Source organism: Stegostoma tigrinum, chromosome 9 (genome assembly GCF_030684315.1).
Source record: "Stegostoma tigrinum isolate sSteTig4 chromosome 9, sSteTig4.hap1, whole genome shotgun sequence".
Taxonomy (NCBI): domain Eukaryota; kingdom Metazoa; phylum Chordata; class Chondrichthyes; order Orectolobiformes; family Stegostomatidae; genus Stegostoma; species Stegostoma tigrinum.
Genome location: NC_081362.1, coordinates 52,367,721 through 52,387,012, shown reverse-complemented (window position 1 = coordinate 52,387,012; position 19,292 = coordinate 52,367,721). Strand labels below are relative to the sequence as shown.

General features: G+C 43.6%; 1 protein-coding gene across 4 annotated transcripts in view; it reads right to left on the bottom strand.

The window, feature by feature from the left end:
* The window catches only part of LOC125455043 (lutropin-choriogonadotropic hormone receptor-like), a 179,287-nt gene that overhangs the window by 81,435 nt on the left and 78,560 nt on the right, over nucleotides 1-19,292 (bottom strand). For all 4 annotated transcript variants that reach the window (XM_048536546.2, XM_048536547.2, XM_048536548.2 and 1 more), the window contains exon 2: nucleotides 14,639-14,710. In XM_048536546.2, the coding sequence (XP_048392503.2) occupies nucleotides 14,639-14,710 (72 nt within the window). The remainder of the gene's footprint in view (nucleotides 1-14,638; nucleotides 14,711-19,292) is intronic.

Genomic DNA, 19,292 nt, shown 5'->3' with positions numbered 1-19,292 from the left:
ACCTTTTTGTAACCAGCTGCAGCAGCGTGGTGGCATTGCTCAAAATAATTTATAAGGCAAAATGAGTGATTGAAAATATTTTGACAGCAATTATTTGACTACTTGCTCTAACAAAAAGAGCTTTTAAAGATCAAAGCCACTGCATGCACTATTACTGTTCTTAATAGAACTTTTTTTTCAGATGCACTGCTGCTAGTGTAGGGCTTTTTGTGACTTGTTTCTTTGTAGCTTGTGGTTGCAAGTGTGGGTTTTAATGGTATCTCGTTCAAATTTATTGCCAAGTTGAGAATTTTCTTGCTTTGAATTTTGAAATCTGAAAACAGCAATTACGTTCAGAAAATTGAAGTTAGCCTTTATGAAACACAGTACTTGTGCTCGTAAACTGTTAATAAAAGCAACACAAAATCCAAGGACTTTGCTTTCCTCACGCATATTTGACCTCGACTGAAGCTTGGGAAGCACCAGGTGTTCTATCTTCTGAAAGCCTTTGTATCATTCTGATGAAAGAGTAGCAGATTTTTCCTCTCTTTTTGCTGACTAAAAATTCTCTGTAATAGCTGCTAAAGTGTGGTTACATTAAATTATTTAAGTTGACATTTCTACAATGCAGCACAAAGAAAGGATTTTCTTTGCATAATTTTCTAAAATCTGTATTTTCTGTTGTAAAAATATAAATCAAGTTTCAGCAGATATGGATGTTACGGGGGAAGACATAGAGATAAAACAGATTGGGAGATGATCTTTGGAAGGTAACAAAGTGGGTTGACCCTTAGATTGGAATATTTATTCTGGAAAATCATGTGATTATCTATAAGATCAGACAGGATTTATGAAGATCCTGGCCTTCACAGATGACATTGATTAGAAATGAGTCTTCAATTGGACAGATTATACATAATTGGTCTCATTGAAAATGCTGGCTTATAGATTGAAAAGCCATTTCTCTCTCTCCTCCCTTTATGCTTTTTATTAACACAGTATAAAGAACTTCGATTTCAATGACAGTAATTTATCTTTTCAGCTCCTCTACTGAAAGTTAGAGGTTTCTTGAAACCTTCAGAAATCATCTGGTCATTTTCTAAATGTCAACCTTCACTATTTTTGTGAGAATTAGATAAGAGTTGTAAAGACCTCCAGAAGCTGGTGGTGAATTTTTTATGGTACATGGTGGTGATGAGCAGGGACAGAAATCACAAGCCCTGGAGCTTCTCCTGGCTTTTTGTCCAGCTCCTGAGCAAAGGATGTGCCAACAAGGCTTCTACTGCACCCTCCACCAGCTCGGGGACTTTCACTTTGGTTAGTTTTCTAGAAATCAAGAGCATAATCCAGTGGCAGCACCTCATTGGCATGTTTCTGTAGCCAGTCAAGGAAACAATACCCTGGTTCTCCGATGCTCAGAGAGCTGCTAGAGTTCAGGTGTCTGGTCGGCCCCAGGCAAAAGGCAATCCCATGGTCTCAGTCATTAATAACTTTGCCAAAATGTGCAGACAGGCATAGGATCAAAAGGGAGCTTAGTCACAGGCAATTGGAAAATGGGACTGAAGGATGAAAGAGTCCACAAACATGATCAGGATCACGTTGGCCCTGGCATTCTTGTGTCTGATTGCTTCCGTGGACAGGTTGGCAACAGCCATGGAGACATAGCAGTCCATTACTCATTATCAATGGTTTGTTAAGAGGAGAACAGGATCCCATGTCCTTACTCCATGTGTCCTTTCCTCTAAAGTAGCACAGTGCCAGCAGACAAATCATAGAGATAAGGAATCATAAATGGACAGCCTGAAGCTTCCCCTCAGAACATACGCCAGGCACCTCCACCTCATCCCTGCCTGTGATTTGTAAAGTCAGCAGAAGTTTGAGCTAAGGAGGGAGAAGCTGTTAACAAAGTGTGGAGTTGGATGAACACAGCAGGACAAGCAGCATCTTAGGAGCACAAAAGCTGATGTTTCGGGCCTAGACCCTTCCGGCCCGAAACATCAGCTTTTGTGCTCCTAAGATGCTGCTTGGCCTGCTGTGTTCATCCAGCTCCACATTTTGTTATCTCGGATTCTCCAGCATCTACAGTTCCCATTATCTCTGAGGGAGAAGCTGTTTCTGGGTAGGAGAGGCTATTGGGGGGACTTGGCCCCTACGCCCAAAGACACTCAAGGAGAATCGTCCAAGTCTTTCAGGTCAACAGTACAAACTCCCACCACTTCAGCCATGGAAGTTGGACTCCAGTTAGATGTGGTGGGTGGGAAAGGGAGAATGTAGACTGATGCAACATAGAAACAAATCTTTTGGTCCAACAAGTCCATTTCGACCATTATCCCAAACTAAACTAGTCCAACCTGCCTGTGCTTTAGCCATATCCCTCCAAACATTCCTTATTCAAGTAGCGATCTAAATGACTTTTCGACGTTATTATTGTACCCGCATCCACCACTTCCTCTGGAAATTCATTCCACACATGACCTACTTTCTGTGATTTTTTTTAAATTGCCATCATGCCTTTTTAAAATTTTTCTCCTCTCACCTTAAAAGTATGCCAACTAGGCTTAATCCTCTAGTCTAGGGAAAAGACACCAAATTCACCTTATCTATACCCCTCATGATTTTATAAACCTTTATAAGATCACCCCCCAACCTCCTATGCTCCCATGAAAAATGTCCCAGACTCTCCTTATAACTCAAACCTCTAGTGTCAGCAACATCCTGGTATATTTCTTTTGAACCTTCTCCAACTTAAATAATATTATTGCTATAACAAGGTGACCAGAACTGTACACAGTAACCATTATGCTGAAGGCAGTATTGGAGTTAACCATTTTACTTTTGCAAATATATGCTTACTGCAGCAGACATTTGAACAGTTCAAGTATGTTCTTCATTACCAGCCTCAGTTAAGACCATCCATTTGACAGATGAGCACACTTTGACATCCGAACAATGTACAAAGTTGCAATAGCCAAGCACTGCTCATATCTCGAGAGCTTCTGATGCCTTCGCCTGACACCCTATATATCAAGGATTCTTAAGCCATGATGTTCAGGCCTCCAAGCAATTTCTGTGTGAGTCCCATGAACAGAATCTGTGGACAATGCCACAAAGATGACACAAATGCAATGATGAAAGCTCCATGGCTCTCTGATTTATGATAATAAAGTCCTATGTGTGCCCCATACAGTATGGCATGGAGATTTCCCAAATTAGTTGTTGCCACCATAAGGTGTTCTAAGGTCTGCCACCTCATTCAATTACAAGTTGCACAAGCATAGTTTAAATCCCATGTTGGAAGTAAAATTCTGTCAGTCAGCCATCATTACCCACCCCACTCCAAACCCAACTCAAAAAACAGAGATAATGGGAACTGCAGATGCTGGAGATTCCAAGATAATAAAATGTGAGGCTGGATGAACACAGCAGGCCAAGCAGCATCTCAGGAGCACAAAAGCTGACGTTTCGGGCCTAGACCCTTCATCAGAGAGGGGGATGGGGGGAGGGAACTGGAATAAATAGGGAGAGAGGGGGAGGCGGACCGAAGATGGAGAGTAAAGAAGATAGGTGGAGAGAGTGTAGGTGGGGAGGTAGGGAGGGGATAAGTCAATCCAGGGAAGACGGACAGGTCAAGGAGGTGGGATGAGGTTAGTAGGTAGCTGGGGGTGCGGCTTGGGGTGGGAGGAAGGGATGGGTGAGAGGAAGAACCGGTTAGGGAGGCAGAGACAGGTTGGACTGGTTTTGGGATGCAGTGGGTGGGGGGGAAGAGCTGGGCTGGTTGTGTGGTGCAGTGGGGGGAGGGGATGAACTGGGCTGGTTTAGGGATGCAGTAGGGGAAGGGGAGATTTTGAAACTGGTGAAGTCCACATTGATACCATATGGCTGCAGGGTTCCCAGGCGGAATATGAGTTGCTGTTACTGCAACCTTCGGGTGGCATCATTGTGGCAGTGCAGGAGGCCCATGATGGACATGTCATCAAGAGAATGGGAGGGGGAGTGGAAATGGTTTGCGACTGGGAGGTGCAGTTGTTTGTTGCGAACTGAGCGGAGGTGTTCTGCAAAGCGGTCCCCAAGCCTCCGCTTGGTTTCCCCAATGTAGAGGAAGCCGCACCGGGTACAGTGGATGCAGTATACCACATTGGCAGATGTGCAGGTGAACCTCTGCTTGATGTGGAATGTCATCTTGGGGCCTGGGATGGGGGTGAGGGAGGAGGTGTGGGGACAAGTGTAGCATTTCCTGCGGTTGCAGGGGAAGGTGCCGGGTGTGGTGGGGTTGGAGGGCAGTGTGGAGCGAACAAGGGAGTCACGGAGAGAGTGGTCTCTCCGGAAAGCAGACAGGGGAGGGGATGGAAAAATGTCTTGGGTGGTGGGGTCGGATTGTAAATGGCGGAAGTGTCGGAGGATAATGCGTTGTATCCGGAGGTTGGTAGGGTGGTGTGTGAGAACGAGGGGGATCCTCTTGGGGCGGTTGTGGCGGGGGCGGGGTGTGAGGGATGTGTCGCGGGAAATGCGGGAGACGCGGTCAAGGGCGTTCTCGATCACCGTGGAGGGAAAGTTGCGGTCCTTGAAGAACTTGGACATCTGGGATGTGCGGGAGTGGAATGTCTTATCGTGGGAGCAGATGCGGCGGAGGCGGAGGAATTGGGAATAGGGGATGGAATTTTTGCAGGAGGGTGGGTGGGAGGAGGTGTATTCTAGGTAGCTGTGGGAGTCGGTGGGCTTGAAATGGACATCAGTTACAAGCTGGTTGCCTGAGATGGAGACTGAGAGGTCCAGGAAGGTGAGGGATGTGCTGGAGATGGCCCAGGTGAACTGAAGGTTGGGGTGGAAGGTGTTGGTGAAGTGGATGAACTGTTCGAGCTCCTCTGGGGAGCAAGAGGCGGCGCCGATACAGTCATCAATGTACCGGAGGAAGAGGTGGGGTTTGGGGCCTGTGTAGGTGCAGAAGAGGGACTGTTCCACGTAACCTACAAAGAGGCAGGCATAGCTGGGGCCCATGCGGGTGCCCATGGCCACCCCCTTAGTCTGTAGGAAGTGGGAGGAGTCAAAAGAGAAGTTGTTGAGTGTGAGGACGAGTTCCGCTAGGCGGATGAGAGTGTCGGTGGAGGGGGACTGGTCGGGCCTGCGGGACAGGAAGAAGCGGAGGGCCTTGAGGCCATCTCCATGCGGAATGCAGGTGTACAGGGACTGGACGTCCATGGTGAATATGAGGTGTTGGGGGCCAGGGAATTGGAAGTCCTGGAGGAGGTGGAGGGCGTGGGTGGTGTCACGGACGTAGGTGGAGAGTTCCTGGACCAAAGGGGAGAAAATGGAGTCCAGATAGGTGGAGATGAGTTCGGTGGGGCAGGAGCAGGCTGAGACGATGGGTCAACCAGGGCAGGCAGGTTTGTGGATTTTGGGAAGGAGATAGAAACGGGCCGTGCGGGGTTGGGGAACAATGAGGTTGGAGGCTGTGGGTGGGAGGTCCCCTGAGGTGATGAGGTCGTGAATGGTGTTGGAGATGATGGTTTGGTGCTCGGGGGTGGGGTCATGATCGAGGAGGCGGTAGGAGGTGGTGTCGGAGAGTTGGCGTCTGGCCTCGGCGATGTAGAGGTCAGTGCACCATCCTACCACTGCGCCACCCTTGTCTGCGGGTTTGATGGTGAGGTTGGGGTTGGAGCGGAGGGAGCGGAGGGCTGCCCGTTCTGCGGGGGAGAGGTTGGAGTGGGTGAGAGGGGTGGAGAGGTTGAGGCGGTTAATGTCTCGACGGCAGTTGGAGATGAAGAGGTCGAGGGAGGGTAGGAGGCCTGGGAGTGGTGTCCAGGAGGAGGACTTGTGTTGGAAGCGGATGAAGGGGTCAGTGGAAGGAGGGTTGGGTTCCCGGTTGAAGAAGTAGGCATGGAGGCGGAGACGGCGGAAAAACTGCTCTGTGTCCAACCGTGACTGGTATTCGTTGATGTGTGGTTGTCGGGGGACAAAGGAGAGCCCCTTGCTAAGGACTGACCATTCGTCCTCAGTCAGTGGGAGGTCTGGGGGGATGGTGAAGATGCGGCAGGGCTCAGTGTGGCTGTCTCCTCTGGGGTTGCAGGCTGTGGAGGTTGTGGGCGGAGTGATGAGGTCGTCGGCCGTGGGCGGGGTTCCGTCGGCCATGGGCGGGGTTCCATCAGCCGTGGGCGGGGTTCCGTCGGCGTCGGCCGTGGGCAGGGTTTCGCCGGCAGTGTGCGGGGTTCCGTCCGCGTCGGCCGTGGGCGGGGTTCCGTCGGCGTCGACCGTGGGCGGGGTTCCGTGGGCGGGGTTGCGTCGGCGGTGGGAGGATCGGGGTGGGCGGCAGCAGCTGTGGTGAGGGTGGTGTGTGGGCTGTAGTACCTGGACGTGGAGGTGGTGACTGCAGCAGCGGTTCCGGAAGTTCTGTGGCCGGCGGAGGCGGATGTGACGTCATCGGTGGGGTCTCCGGCCGTGTCCTCATGATCAAAGGCGGCGGGTGCATGGTGGGGGAGGGGCAGGGACAGAGTCGGGATTTGGGAGGCGCAGGAATCCTCTTGTGGGTGGCAGGGGCCCGTGAGTTGGTTGTACTTACGATTTTTGGTGTCCAGTAAAGCTGAGTGGAACTGGGTGTTCAGTCTGTGGATCCTGCGGAGGATAAAAAACAGCAGAGGTCCTTTGCAGGTCTGGGAGAGGGAGGCTCTGAGCTGGGGCAGGCTGGATTGCAGTGCCTGGAGGTGCCGGCGCATGGCTGCGAGTGTCTGTTTCAGGACTCGCAGGGAGAACCGCTTCTGAAGGGTCTGAATGTTCTGGGTGTAGAGGTGGTCACGGTTGGGGCCAAATTGGGAAGGCTGAAATGTGGACTGTAGTCCCTTGGGGATGATCTGGTTCCGTAGGCAGGTGCTGAGGAAGGTGATGTGGCTGTGGTACCTGGTTTGCTTCAGGACATGGTCGAGCAGTTTCAAGGCCGAAGAGATTACAAGAGAGTTGCAATGGGAGAGAGATTCCCTGAGGTTGGTCCGGAGGGAGGAGGGTAACTTCTTCAGGTTAGGCATCCCTGGAAGAGGCTTCGCAGTGAGGTTAAAATAGTATCAGAGATAATGGGAACTGCAGATGCTGGAGATTCCAAGATAATAAAATGTGAGGCTGGATGAACACAGCAGGCCAAGCAGCATCTCAGGAGCACAAAAGCTGATGTTTCGGGCCTAGACCCTTCATCAGGGAGGGGGATGGGGGGAGGGAACTGGAATGAATAAGCTACCTAGAATACACCTCCTCCCACCCACCCTCCTGCAAAAATTCCATCCCCTATTCCCAATTCCTCCGCCTCCGCCGCATCTGTTCCCACGATAAGACATTCCACTCCCGCACATCCCAGATGTCCAAGTTCTTTAAGGACCGCAACTTTCCCCCCACGGTGATTGAGAACGCCCTTGACCGCGTCTCCCGCATTTCCCGCGACACATCCCTCACACCCCGCCCCCGCCACAACCGCCCCAAGAGGATCCCCCTCGTTCTCACACACCACGCATTATCCTCAAAAAACAGACTTGTTTCTACATGATAGTCCATGTCCAGTTGTAGTTGGATGCATGTGAAATAGTCTGAAGTCAATTTAATAGTCTAACTCCTGAGAAACTATATGCATTTGATGAACAAACTTTTTGTGAGTAACTGTGTGACATAACTACATCAGCGCCATTCTGATTCTAAAATGTTCAGGTGGAGAATTTTTATGAAGCTTACAGATGTGCAGGAATTGCTTTGCCGGAAAATTCAATTTCTCGGGCAATTCTTTCAGGGTGTGCTGCTATAAATAGCGTTTCCACATGTAACTCCAGCACAAGAATGATCACTGTGTCCATCTTACCAAGGAAATTCCTGGCCATTATAACATCTTCCATTAATCTGATCCCACCTTAAACCTTATTATTTCAGGTTAGTGGGATAAGCAAATAAGTGGCAGATGACTTTTCATGCATTAAAATATGAAATGTTTAGTTTTGATAAGAAGAATAAGGAGAAGCAATATTATATAAAGGGTACAATTCCAAAGGGAGTGCTTGAACAAAGGAACGTGGGATACATTCACATAAATCAATAAATTTGTAGGGCAGTTTTGGAGTGTTGTTATTAAAGCATATGGGCTCCTGGGCTCTATTTAAAAAAAATGAAATGGGGTGCAGCAGCAACGAAGTTATGCTTAAAGTTGTAAACAACACTGGCTCAGCCTCAAGTGGAGGTTGTGGGCAATACACATTGGGAAAGTTGTGAAGGAATCAGAGAAGGTCAAGTAAAAATTTCAGGGTGACGAACTTTGGTTACAAGGATGATTTTGGGCATTTTCTTGAGAAAAACTGATAGAAGATTTGGTAGAGGTATTTAAAATCACAAGGGATCTGAGCAGATTAAACAGGGAGATTCTGTTTCCATTGGAAGAATTAGGGAGCAGATGATGATTTAAAGAAGCAATGAGGATATGGAATGTACAAATGTTTAGGATCCAGAATGCACTATGCAACAGTGCAATTGGAAGCACATTCAACTGTGGCTTTCAAACATGTTATGAAAACTTTTTCCATAATACTTAGGGCTCACATTTAAAGCGGTATGAAAAATTCACTTGAACGACTGAGGTGTGAACAAGGGTTTCATAAAAAGTTGCTGAAAGGGCACTTTGGTCACTTTTTTAAAAAGTTTCCTAAAAATCACTTTGTTAATTACTGGTGGTCACATGTCCTAAGACAGCTGTTTAATAGAAGTCACATCTGAGTTTATGGCTGCCAGGAGCTGGGGCTATTTGATTATTGTTTCATGTTCGATCAGTGTGTAGCCTGCTAAAATTAGTCATCCAACACATTGTATTCTATTGGTTTCGAAAAATCTTTAAATGCGAACTGAAAATCAGATGCAGCTATTCTCCATATCTTCAGAGCGAACTGCTTCTGGAAAAAGTCCTACTGACTCATGTCTAGTGACATCTGTCTATATATGCCAGGAAGACGGGCCAAAAGCCATCTGGAAATGTTTTTTTTTCACGAATTAAGAATTACTTTTCCAAATTTAAATGTAGTTTATTTCCCTGCCAAGAATGTTTTTTTAAAACTGATGAGTGTCTATTGGGTTATTTAGAAATATTATCATAATTGAAACTGAGTTGATAAGTTATGCATCTTAATTGAATATATCCTGCTTTACAATAAATCAATAGTTTTGCTGTTTAAGAAACCATGTCGGTGGGTTCAGTATCTAAAATGGATAATTTATTAAATGTAATTGGCTATATTAAGTAGGTAAGACTTTTTTTATATCATGTTGTGACTGGTGGAATAGACTTCAGAGTCAGCATTTTCCTTCCACGATGATTCAGTAGTTAGCACTGCTGCCTCACAATACCAGGAACCCAGGTTCAATTCCAGCCTCGGGTGACTGTCTGTGTGGAGTTTGCACATTCTCCCTACGTCTGTGTGGGTTTCCTCCAAGTGCTCCAGTTTCTTCCCACAGTCCAAGGATGTGCAGGCTAGGTGAATTGGTCATGCTAATTTGCCTGTAGTATTCAGGGATGTGTAGATTAGGTGGGTCATAGGGGAATGGGCCTGGGTGGGATGCTGAGGGTCTGTGTGGGCTTGAAGGACCTGTTTCCATGCCATACAGGTTCTATGAATTAGATGATTAAGTGAACATGTACATTTTTGCAGAGCTACTGGAAAAGGAAGGGAAGTAGTTCTAAATTCATTTTCGTAGCAGAGACCCAATGGAGGCAAAATGGGCTGAATAATTTTCTTCTGTTCTGTTACCATTACTGAGTATATATGGGAACCTATGGATACACTTTGGATGACTACCAACAAGTATCAATATGGTTCGCTGAAACATGTGAAAAGATGTCATTCCTCAGTGCAATGTTTTATACAGCCTTGTTTACCCAAATGATTTCAAAGCAACACAGGCAATGGTTTTAAAAGTTGTTTTTTTTAACAAGAAACCAACTTCAAATGCCTGTTCTTTTTACTTAATAGGGATGTTGTTCTGAGTGACAGATGAAGACCATGACTAATGATTAAAGGGCTTACATTTCAATTTCAACAGTTACCATTTTGTTTCAACAGCAACGATGTTTGGAAATTTTATTTCTCCAAAGAGTTTGAAACCACGTTGAAAAACAGGTCTTAGCAATTTTTTTTCACATTGGATCTACAATCAACTCATTTTTTTAGGAAGAAAATATTGAGAGAGTGGGATCAATTATGAAAAACTCAAGAACATTGGTAGAATTATTTTAAAATAGGCAGGATATTAAAAAACATTCATGTGACTTACTATAACATTTTATTTCACCTTCTAGATGCCCAATTGGTCCTAGGATGTTGAGCAATGCAATGTAACAAACCATTGGATCTGTCAAAACAGCTGATAAATTCCACACAAGTAGTTATAAATGTTTTCTTATAGTACTATCATATAAAATTAACAAAGAATTCCACTTGTTCAACCTCCACTGTACATTGTAGGGGTCAATACTGCCCCTTTCAGGTTAATATTTACTTTTCTGATTATGGTAATGTGCTCTATTTTATTTTACATGGAGAACGAGAGAAGAATGATTGTGTTCCTAGATAAACGTTTATACAATAATACCTTTCTTGTTGCTCATGTAGCTGCATTAGGTAAGGGAAACTGTAAGGAAAATATATAATTTACAGTACAACAATATTTTTGCTTCCTAGTATGTGAGCAGATGTTTTTAAATTATCTTTCTAATTCTTCAGCCTACAGAGTTATATTCCTTTATATTAATATCTGTTTAGGTGTAAATGGAAACACTGATCTGCATCGGTGATTTTGTATGTGTCTCTACCTTCAACTTTTAAAATGTTGTTAACAGTATTTGATTGCTGTATACTTCAGCAAATAGCAAAACTGTTTGACCTCTTTATTTATAAACAAGAAAATCCTGAAGTCGACCTGTTGTAGTCTGTTTACAAAGTGGGGAGAAGGCAGCACCCATCATTGCATGCAGCATCCTACTTCAATGGCTTTTACTTACTGCATCACCCTAACCTATTAGCCACCTCTCTATGTTACAAAATCACTCATTTGAGGCGCCTTACTACATTTCCTGACTGAAAATGGGCCAGCCCCTTGACTGACCATAGACCACCTTGCCTATTCATTGCTGGCAAATATGCATCAAGGTCCATCTTGAGATCATCTTCCTCCTTGTTTTTCACAAATGGCATGGCATTAAAAAATTCTCGCTAGGCAGCATTAAGATGCCAACTGACAGTGATTAAAGTTTATTGAATGTTTTGCTAATGTGATGACGTACCACATTAATATTTGGATTCTGATCATATCAGATTCATCAAACAAGCAAGATGCCAGGAAAACTTAACAAGAAATCTGGACCTGTACCTGATAGATTCCACTCCCCACCTCCTCCAAGTCACCACCATGTTGGAGACAGGAAACACTGGACCTGATGGGAAGTGTGAAGCTGTGGCCTTGAGAAAATGTTCCATTAGAAAGGGATTATAGATACCTGGGGTTGAGCAACATGGTCAGGTTGAGGCTGGGAGCCGCTAGAGAATAAGTGCTCGCTGTCACTTTCCATCATGCTGGAAATGGAAAGTTTGCAAAAGAAAGGGAAAAGGGTATGACAACACTTGGAGCTGGCGAAGTAAGTGACTTTGTGAAGGAGGGGCCTACAGCACTCTCCATTCAGAGATGTGATAGAGGAATAGCGTGGGTGACAGGCCTACAGAATGTCCAGCACTCAGGCATGTAGGTTGTCTAAATGTTGTGATCCTACAGCATTGCTCCTCTCAGAGGGTGGTACCTCCCTGGCATAGTGAGTCAAATTTTAGGGATCTTCACTGAGTAGGGCCAAAGGTTTCAGCAGAACATAACACCACGTGGGAAGCATTGTTGCCCTGCATGTGGCTGATGTAGTAGGCTGTCAGTACTGATTCGATTCATGCCATGAGGCTAAATGAACTGCTCCTGGATGATGTGAAAATACATTGAGCATCAACACAGAGATTCAAAGCAGATGCAAGTAGTTCTGACAGATATCCAATGAGTGGTGGATTGTTCCTAAAGGAAGTGTGGTAAGATGGGGCAGAAATTGAACATGAACGATACATTGTGGCGGACAGGTAATTAATGTGACAAGTTTGTAAGATACATTGCAAGAACTCATTAGGCCTCACGGTGTAAATCCAAATAAAAAAATTCAATACAAGACAGATTCTGCCAAAAACAACTTAGATTATGCCTGATAATTAAAATATTTGTGGCTCAGTTACAGTCAAATTTCACTCTCACTGATCAACTGAAGGCTTGAAATTCCAGTGCAAACCATATTGGGATATCTGGTTCAAAGACTGGAAAATGGGATGGAATCCATTTCTGACCCTATGTTTTCAGGGTTGAAATTTTCTGATTAGAGGAACCATGGTCATATCTTACACATATTTGATCACATTCTTCGAAATATCATTTTCAAACATTGTTCCCCTTGTCAATTATTTGGCTCATCTCAATTCCTGGACTAATCTCAGACTTTCAACTTTTGCATTATTAAATGACCTTAGATGAGCTCTGAAGCTTTCAATACTTGCAAAAGTGCTTCCATGGCAATCAATTACCTTGAGGTGCATTTACTTATCAATAATTGTCCATATAGTAATCTAGCAACATTGTTTTCATTTCTTTGACAGACTCTACTTAATTTTACTTCCATTTCAATTACAGTAGAATGACTCTTAAGAAAATTTAGTTTATCATGTTTAGCTAGGATTCCATGACTTCAGTAAAGATGAGCATGGCTTCAGGTCTGTGTGTAGTAAAGCATTTGCCAACATTGCTTTGGAAATGAACTTGTTAACCAACCCAACCATTATAATACAGGTTGCTTTCATGCTGTTACAGTGGTTTAAAGATGGAAATTTACACCCATTAAATCATTTTTCCATATTTATGGAGAACATGCATTGCATTGAAATTTTATGGAAACAAAGGATATATTACAGAAGGTAATATCACACCATGACTCATTTCACCGATGCCAAATTGCTATGATACCCACTTGATCACATTCTCCTGCTCTTTCCCATTTCTTTTGAAACAATCTTCTTCAAATATTATCCTAATCCCTTTAAGAAAAGTATTTTCAATATTGTTTCTTGTATTACTCTCCATGTAATTTTCAGTATTAGAAAAACTGTCTAAATTTTACCTTTTCATTAATTATTTTAAACTTAGCAAAATCACATTGAAAATTTCAGGGGAAATAAAGTACAATCAGGTTTCATAGAAAAATTAGAGAGAGAGACAATTGCTGTTGTTCAAGTTAGCTAGGCCTATTCTCCGAGCCCTTCCTCATAGCTTTATTTCTTTTCTTTGTTTAATTAACTATTAATTCCCTTTTGGATCCACATCCACCATACACTCAGGCAATGCCTTCCAGATCCTAGCCATTCAATTTGTAATTGTTTTCCTGGATGTCTTTGGTTTTTTTCTCATTGGCTTTCAATATCCTGTGGTTCTTGATCATCTCAATACGGAGACAGTTTCTTCTTACCTACTCTGAATAGACTCTTCCTCTGAACACTTGTATTTAATCTTCTTTTGATCTATTCTGAGAACAGCTCCTATTTCACCAAGCTACTGACACAACTGTACTCCAATCTCTTCTCATAACTGAAACCCATCAACCAAGGAATCGTTCTTATCAATCTTTTTCCCACTCTTTATGATGCCTTCACATCCTTCCAACCCCATCTAGAGCTGAACACAATACTTCAGTTGAGGCTTTATTACATGTGCCATGACATCCTTGTCTTCATACTTTATTTATAGAACACAAGGTCCTGTCTGCAGTCTTCACCGGATTCTCAAACTGCCCTGCCAAGAATTGTATCCTGTTGTTTTTCTATACCTTTCTTCATTCTTACTGCCAAAAAACTTCACTTCACACTTTACTCATTAAATTCAATCTGCTATGTGAGTGCCTCATTCCATAAGCCACTCTACATCAATTTTAATTCTATCACTACCCCCTCACAGTTTGCAACAATTGTTTTGACATTTCGAAGTTGAAACATTGTGATGTGCACAAATGACTAGGTCAATAATATGGATCAAGGGCTGGGCATCCTATGCCCTTGCTCAGTGTGTTTTTTGGGTGGGGGTTAGAATGTAATATGGGGAGATAAGCTTGCCTACCATCTACCCACCAACCCGAAGCTCATTCCTACAACACAGAGACAGACAGCTCATCTACCTTATGTAAGTAAATAATTAAGTGTTAATTGAATTAATTAAAAGTCCAATTAAATCCAATTATATGGTTGGCACGGACAACTGGATGATAGTGGGTTTCAAATTTTTACGTATATAAAGTGGTGGGTAGAAAAGGTTGGGGGCGGTTCTTGTCGGTAGTTGCCCCTTTCCCATTAAGGCTACCCTTAAAAAAGACAGCACACCCACCTTCCTTCCTCCCTACACATTCTTTTGCCACCCCATTATCTTTCATGAGTTAACAAAATAACTGATGGTGATAGCCCCTGGACTACCCTGGTTACGCTTTGTAAAGGCTTTCCAACTATATTTTCCCTGTATTGTGGTTTGGTTTAAATTCTGCAGGCAAAGTCACAAACAAATTGCCAACACATGCATACAATGGTTGATTACCTACATGGTTGTTAAGTTCCGGAGTCCAGAGAATGCTCCACTTGGAATGATTTTCAGACTGGTGTATTTAAACATCCTGGATTTGGAAGAAAATAAATTGTTAGCAACCCAATACAGATATTTGATGCTTGAATTTATTCAAAATCCATAAAAATCCAATAAACCAATGACAATAAAAGAGTGCCGTGTATGGACAGGAGAGAGATTTCCACCACAGAATTCCGGGTTAGCTTATTTCCACAGCCACTGCGGAAGCCTTTGGCAGAAATCCGTGATTCAGCTCAACCCAGAAGAATTGGAGAAATATAACTACCACCACAGCCAGAGCTTCAGAGTCATTTAGAGGCAAAGTTGATGCTCATAGTTGAAGAGTTCTTAAAATCTCAAAATGTTCGAGAGAATCTCATTCACAAATCATTGTTGATTTTTAAATTATTATTTATTCACAAGATGAGGGTGTTGATGGTTAGGCCGGCATTTATTGCTCATAGGGCAGTTAAGAGTCGACTACATTGTTGTCGATCTGGAGTCACATGTAGTCTGGACAAGGCAAGCTTGTCAGTTTAACTTCCCTAAAGGACATTACTGAACTAGACAGGGTTTTCCCAATAATCAACAATGGATTCATAATTAGACTCATAATTCAAGATTTTTATTGAATTCAAATTCCGCCATCCATCTGGCAGGATTCAAACTCAGGCCCTCAGAACATTACCTGGGTCTCTGGATTAACAGTCCAATGATAATACCACTAAGCCATTGATACCCCTGAAGCTCGCATAAGGCAATTTGCTATGTGTACCAGAAACAGGCAAATTCCTAATGCCCTGTACACTAGCGCTGCACAATTTTATTACAATGTATGATCCAGCTGAGTGAACAAGTAGGGAATAAAGTTTTATAGAGTTACTGGATTTCCCAGGCTTCTTAAGGGACTTTAGCTGTTATACATACCCTAACCCCCAGTCTCTAAATTCACAACAATAAAAAGATTTCACTCGATGCATCCACATACATGTGAATGCCAATTCCTGAATGCAAGTGAAAAGTACTTTCCAGGATATACTTATCATCATATTCTTATAGTCTCACATTGCCACTGAGCACTATGATAATGATGCATTTGAGGAAGCAAAATTGAACTCGAATCAGTTGTAAGTATTTTAAAAAGATTATTCAAACATTTGGACTTTTCAAAAGGTGCTCTATAGTATTCTCCTTGCATGATTGAATTAATTCTACACATTGCCATTTTAAAATTCAGAAGGTGGCCTTAAAATCCCTCTCCTCATATTGTCATTCAAAAATTACTTTAGGAGAAGAAATGGTTTATTTGGTCTCTTGACCCTACTCTGCCCATTCAATAAGGACGTAGCTAATCTAATTGCCTCAACTCCACTATCTTGCCTATTTTGCCCATTGTACTCCTGTATCAAACATCTAATTTGACCTTAAAAATTCCGGTGACCCTGCTTATTCTCAGTCTAGGAAAGATAATTCCATAGATTAACAACTCTGAGAGAAAAAGATTTTTTTTCTTCTCTCTATGTAAATGAATGGCTCCATTCTTTAAACTCTGTCCCCTCATTCTAATCTCTCCCAAAAGGGAAATCAAATCCCATCAAGATCATATATGTTTCAATAAAATCACCTCTCAATCCTTGAAACTGCAATGTATACAGTCCCGAACTGACCCATCTCTCTTCGTGAGACAAGCCCTTCATCGCAGGAATTTGTTCAGCAATTTTTTTCTAAGTTGCTTCAATTGCAATTATATAATTTCTTACACAGTGACGCAAAAATTGTGCATTGTACTTGAGATATTGTCTCATTAATGGTCACTGATTACTTTTATATTCTATTCTCCTTGAAATAAGCAACAACATTTGATTTGGCTTCCTATTCACTTACTGTACCTGGACACTACTTTTTGAGATTCGTGTCCCCAGACACCTAGATCTCTCTGTACTGCAGAGTCTTGTAATCTGGCACTATTTAAACAGTCCACTGCTTTTCAACTCTTCCTGTCATGGACAAATTAATATTTTCCTCACCCCTACTAGACTCCATCTGCCCAATTTGGGCACGATTAATTAACCTATCTTTATTGCTTCTTCACAAGTTGCCCTCCAACCTATCCTTGTGTCAAGCAGCCTGCCTCCAAAATATTATCAGAGATAATGGGAACTGCAGATGCTGGAGAATTCCAAGATAATAAAATGTGAGGCTGGATGAACACAGCAGGCCAAGCAGCATCTCAGGAGCACAAAAGCTGACGTTTCAGGCCTAGACCCTTCATCAGAGAGGGGGATGGGGAGAGGGAACTGGAATAAATAGGGAGAGAGGGGGAGGCGGACCGAAGATGGAGAGTAAAGAAGATAGGTGGAGAGAGTGTAGGTGGGGAGGTAGGGAGGGGATAGGTCAGTCGAGCAGTTTCAAGGCCGAAGAGATTACAAGAGATTTGCAATGGGAGAGAGATTCCCTGAGGTTGGTCCGGAGGGAGGAGGGTAACTTCTTCAGGTTAGGCATCCCTGGAAGAGGCTTCGCAGTGAGGTTAAAATAGTATCAGAGATAATGGGAACTGCAGATGCTGGAGAATTCCAAGGTAATAAAATGTGAGGCTGGATGAACACAGCAGGCCAAGCAGCATCTCAGGAGCACAAAAGCTGACGTTTCGGGCCTAGACCCTTCATCAGAGAGGGGGATGGGGAGAGGGAACTGGAATAAATAGGGAGAGAGGGGGAGGCGGACCGAAGATGGAGAGTAAAGAAGATAGGTGGAGAGAGTGCCTCTTCCAGGGATGCCTAACCTGAAGAAGTTACCCTCCTCCCTCCGGACCAACCTCAGGGAATCTCTCTCCCATTGCAACTCTCTTGTACCTATCCCCTCCCTACCTCCCCACCTATAGTCTCTCCACCTATCTTCTTTACTCTCCATCTTCGGTCCGCATCCCCCTCTCTCCCTATTTATTCCAGTTCCCTCCCCCCATCCTCCTCTCTGATGAAGGGTCTAGGCCCGAAACGTCAGCTTTTGTTCTCCTGAGATGCTGCTTGGCCTGCTGTGTTCATCCAGCCTCACATTTTATTATCTTGCCTCCAAAATATGTTCTGCAAACACAACATAGAAAATCTCATGACAGCAGAGAAGTGGTGATTTCAAGTGGGTATAAATCTTAAATATTTTGCACAATGTATGCATTTTATTGCAATGAAAGGAGCTGTAGTTGATACTTAAAAAAAAACTTTGTTTTGCAATTTTCAAGCCTTCTGTCAGGTTTGGCTGATTGGCGAGGCTTGAAAGTAGCAGTGTAACATTGTGCGCAGCCAGGGGTTTGCTGCAATATGAGTACTAAGCCCCATGAGCAGTGGATGTGGCATTTGCCTCTGGATCCTCTGCCACAGGAATTAAATGTCTGGGTGGCTTTGCTGAACCTCTGGCCAATCCATCTCAAGACCCTGATCCTTCAATGAAATGGTATTATGCTTTCCATGGACCTCCTGAAGATTTGCAAAATTGGACATATTTGTGCAGATTGCTGCAAATCATTGTTGGAAACACTTGGAGATGCCTTCAGTGATGGCACTGAAACATGCCTGTGGGAGGCTAAGGCCTGCTCAACAGTGGTGGTTGTATTGCAATGGCAGCAGTCATTTTGCTGTTGTGCCTCAGTTGTAGGGTTTTCCACTGGGGTTAGTAGCCATCACTTTCCCAGCAATTCTAACCTTGTCCAATGGATTTGTGCAATGGTGGAATAAACAGCCGTAGCAGACGAGACTGCCTGAGGATGAAAGTATCATGACAACTGCCAGGAAACCCAGAATGCACCTGAAGGAGCCAACAGTTGCACAGTTATTAAGTGGAGATCTTTCCTGTTACTGGACGATTCATTCTGAGACAAGCGTGTATCGGATCGGGGGAAATCCTGTCATTGTGGTAAACCCCACAACCCTCTGTGCTTCAATAGCTGCATCTGTGTTGAAGGCCTCACAGTTGGATACCATCACAAAAAAGATTGCTAAGCTGTTCTATGCTATCTAGCTATCTATAGTCGCCTGTAGTTTTACAAAAAAAAGTAGCGGAAGTTTTCATGAGTCGCCATACCACGGTGCATCTAATAATGACCTGGAAGCCCCTGCTGAAAAAGACCTCCACACTGACAAAATGACACACAAGTCAGCTACTCATTCCTGAAAGGAGCCCACAAGACTGTCTTTATTGTTTTCCTACTAAAGTACAAGACCTCATATTTTCTTACATTAAACTGTGCCTGCCAAGTTTTTGCCCACTCATTCAAACTACCTATATCCTATTGTTGATTCCTACGTCTTCTCTATTAGATCATACCCTCTCAACTATTTTTTCTATTGTCAGCAAATTTACATACATTACAATATAGCCCTTTGTCCGACTTAGTAATACAGCTAGCAAATAATTTAGACCCTAGGTTTTACCCTTGGGGCACTTGACTCGATATGTCTCTCAAATCTAATAAAGGCACAGTTGCTAATTTGCTGGGGAATCCACTTCTTAGCCAATCTCCATGACAAAATCTAGTCTTAGATGTCTGAAAATAAGAATAAACTACCCACCAATGGAATACCATATGTTAATCAACATTTTGGTAGCTGATATTGGATTAAACTTTTCATTGTCAAATT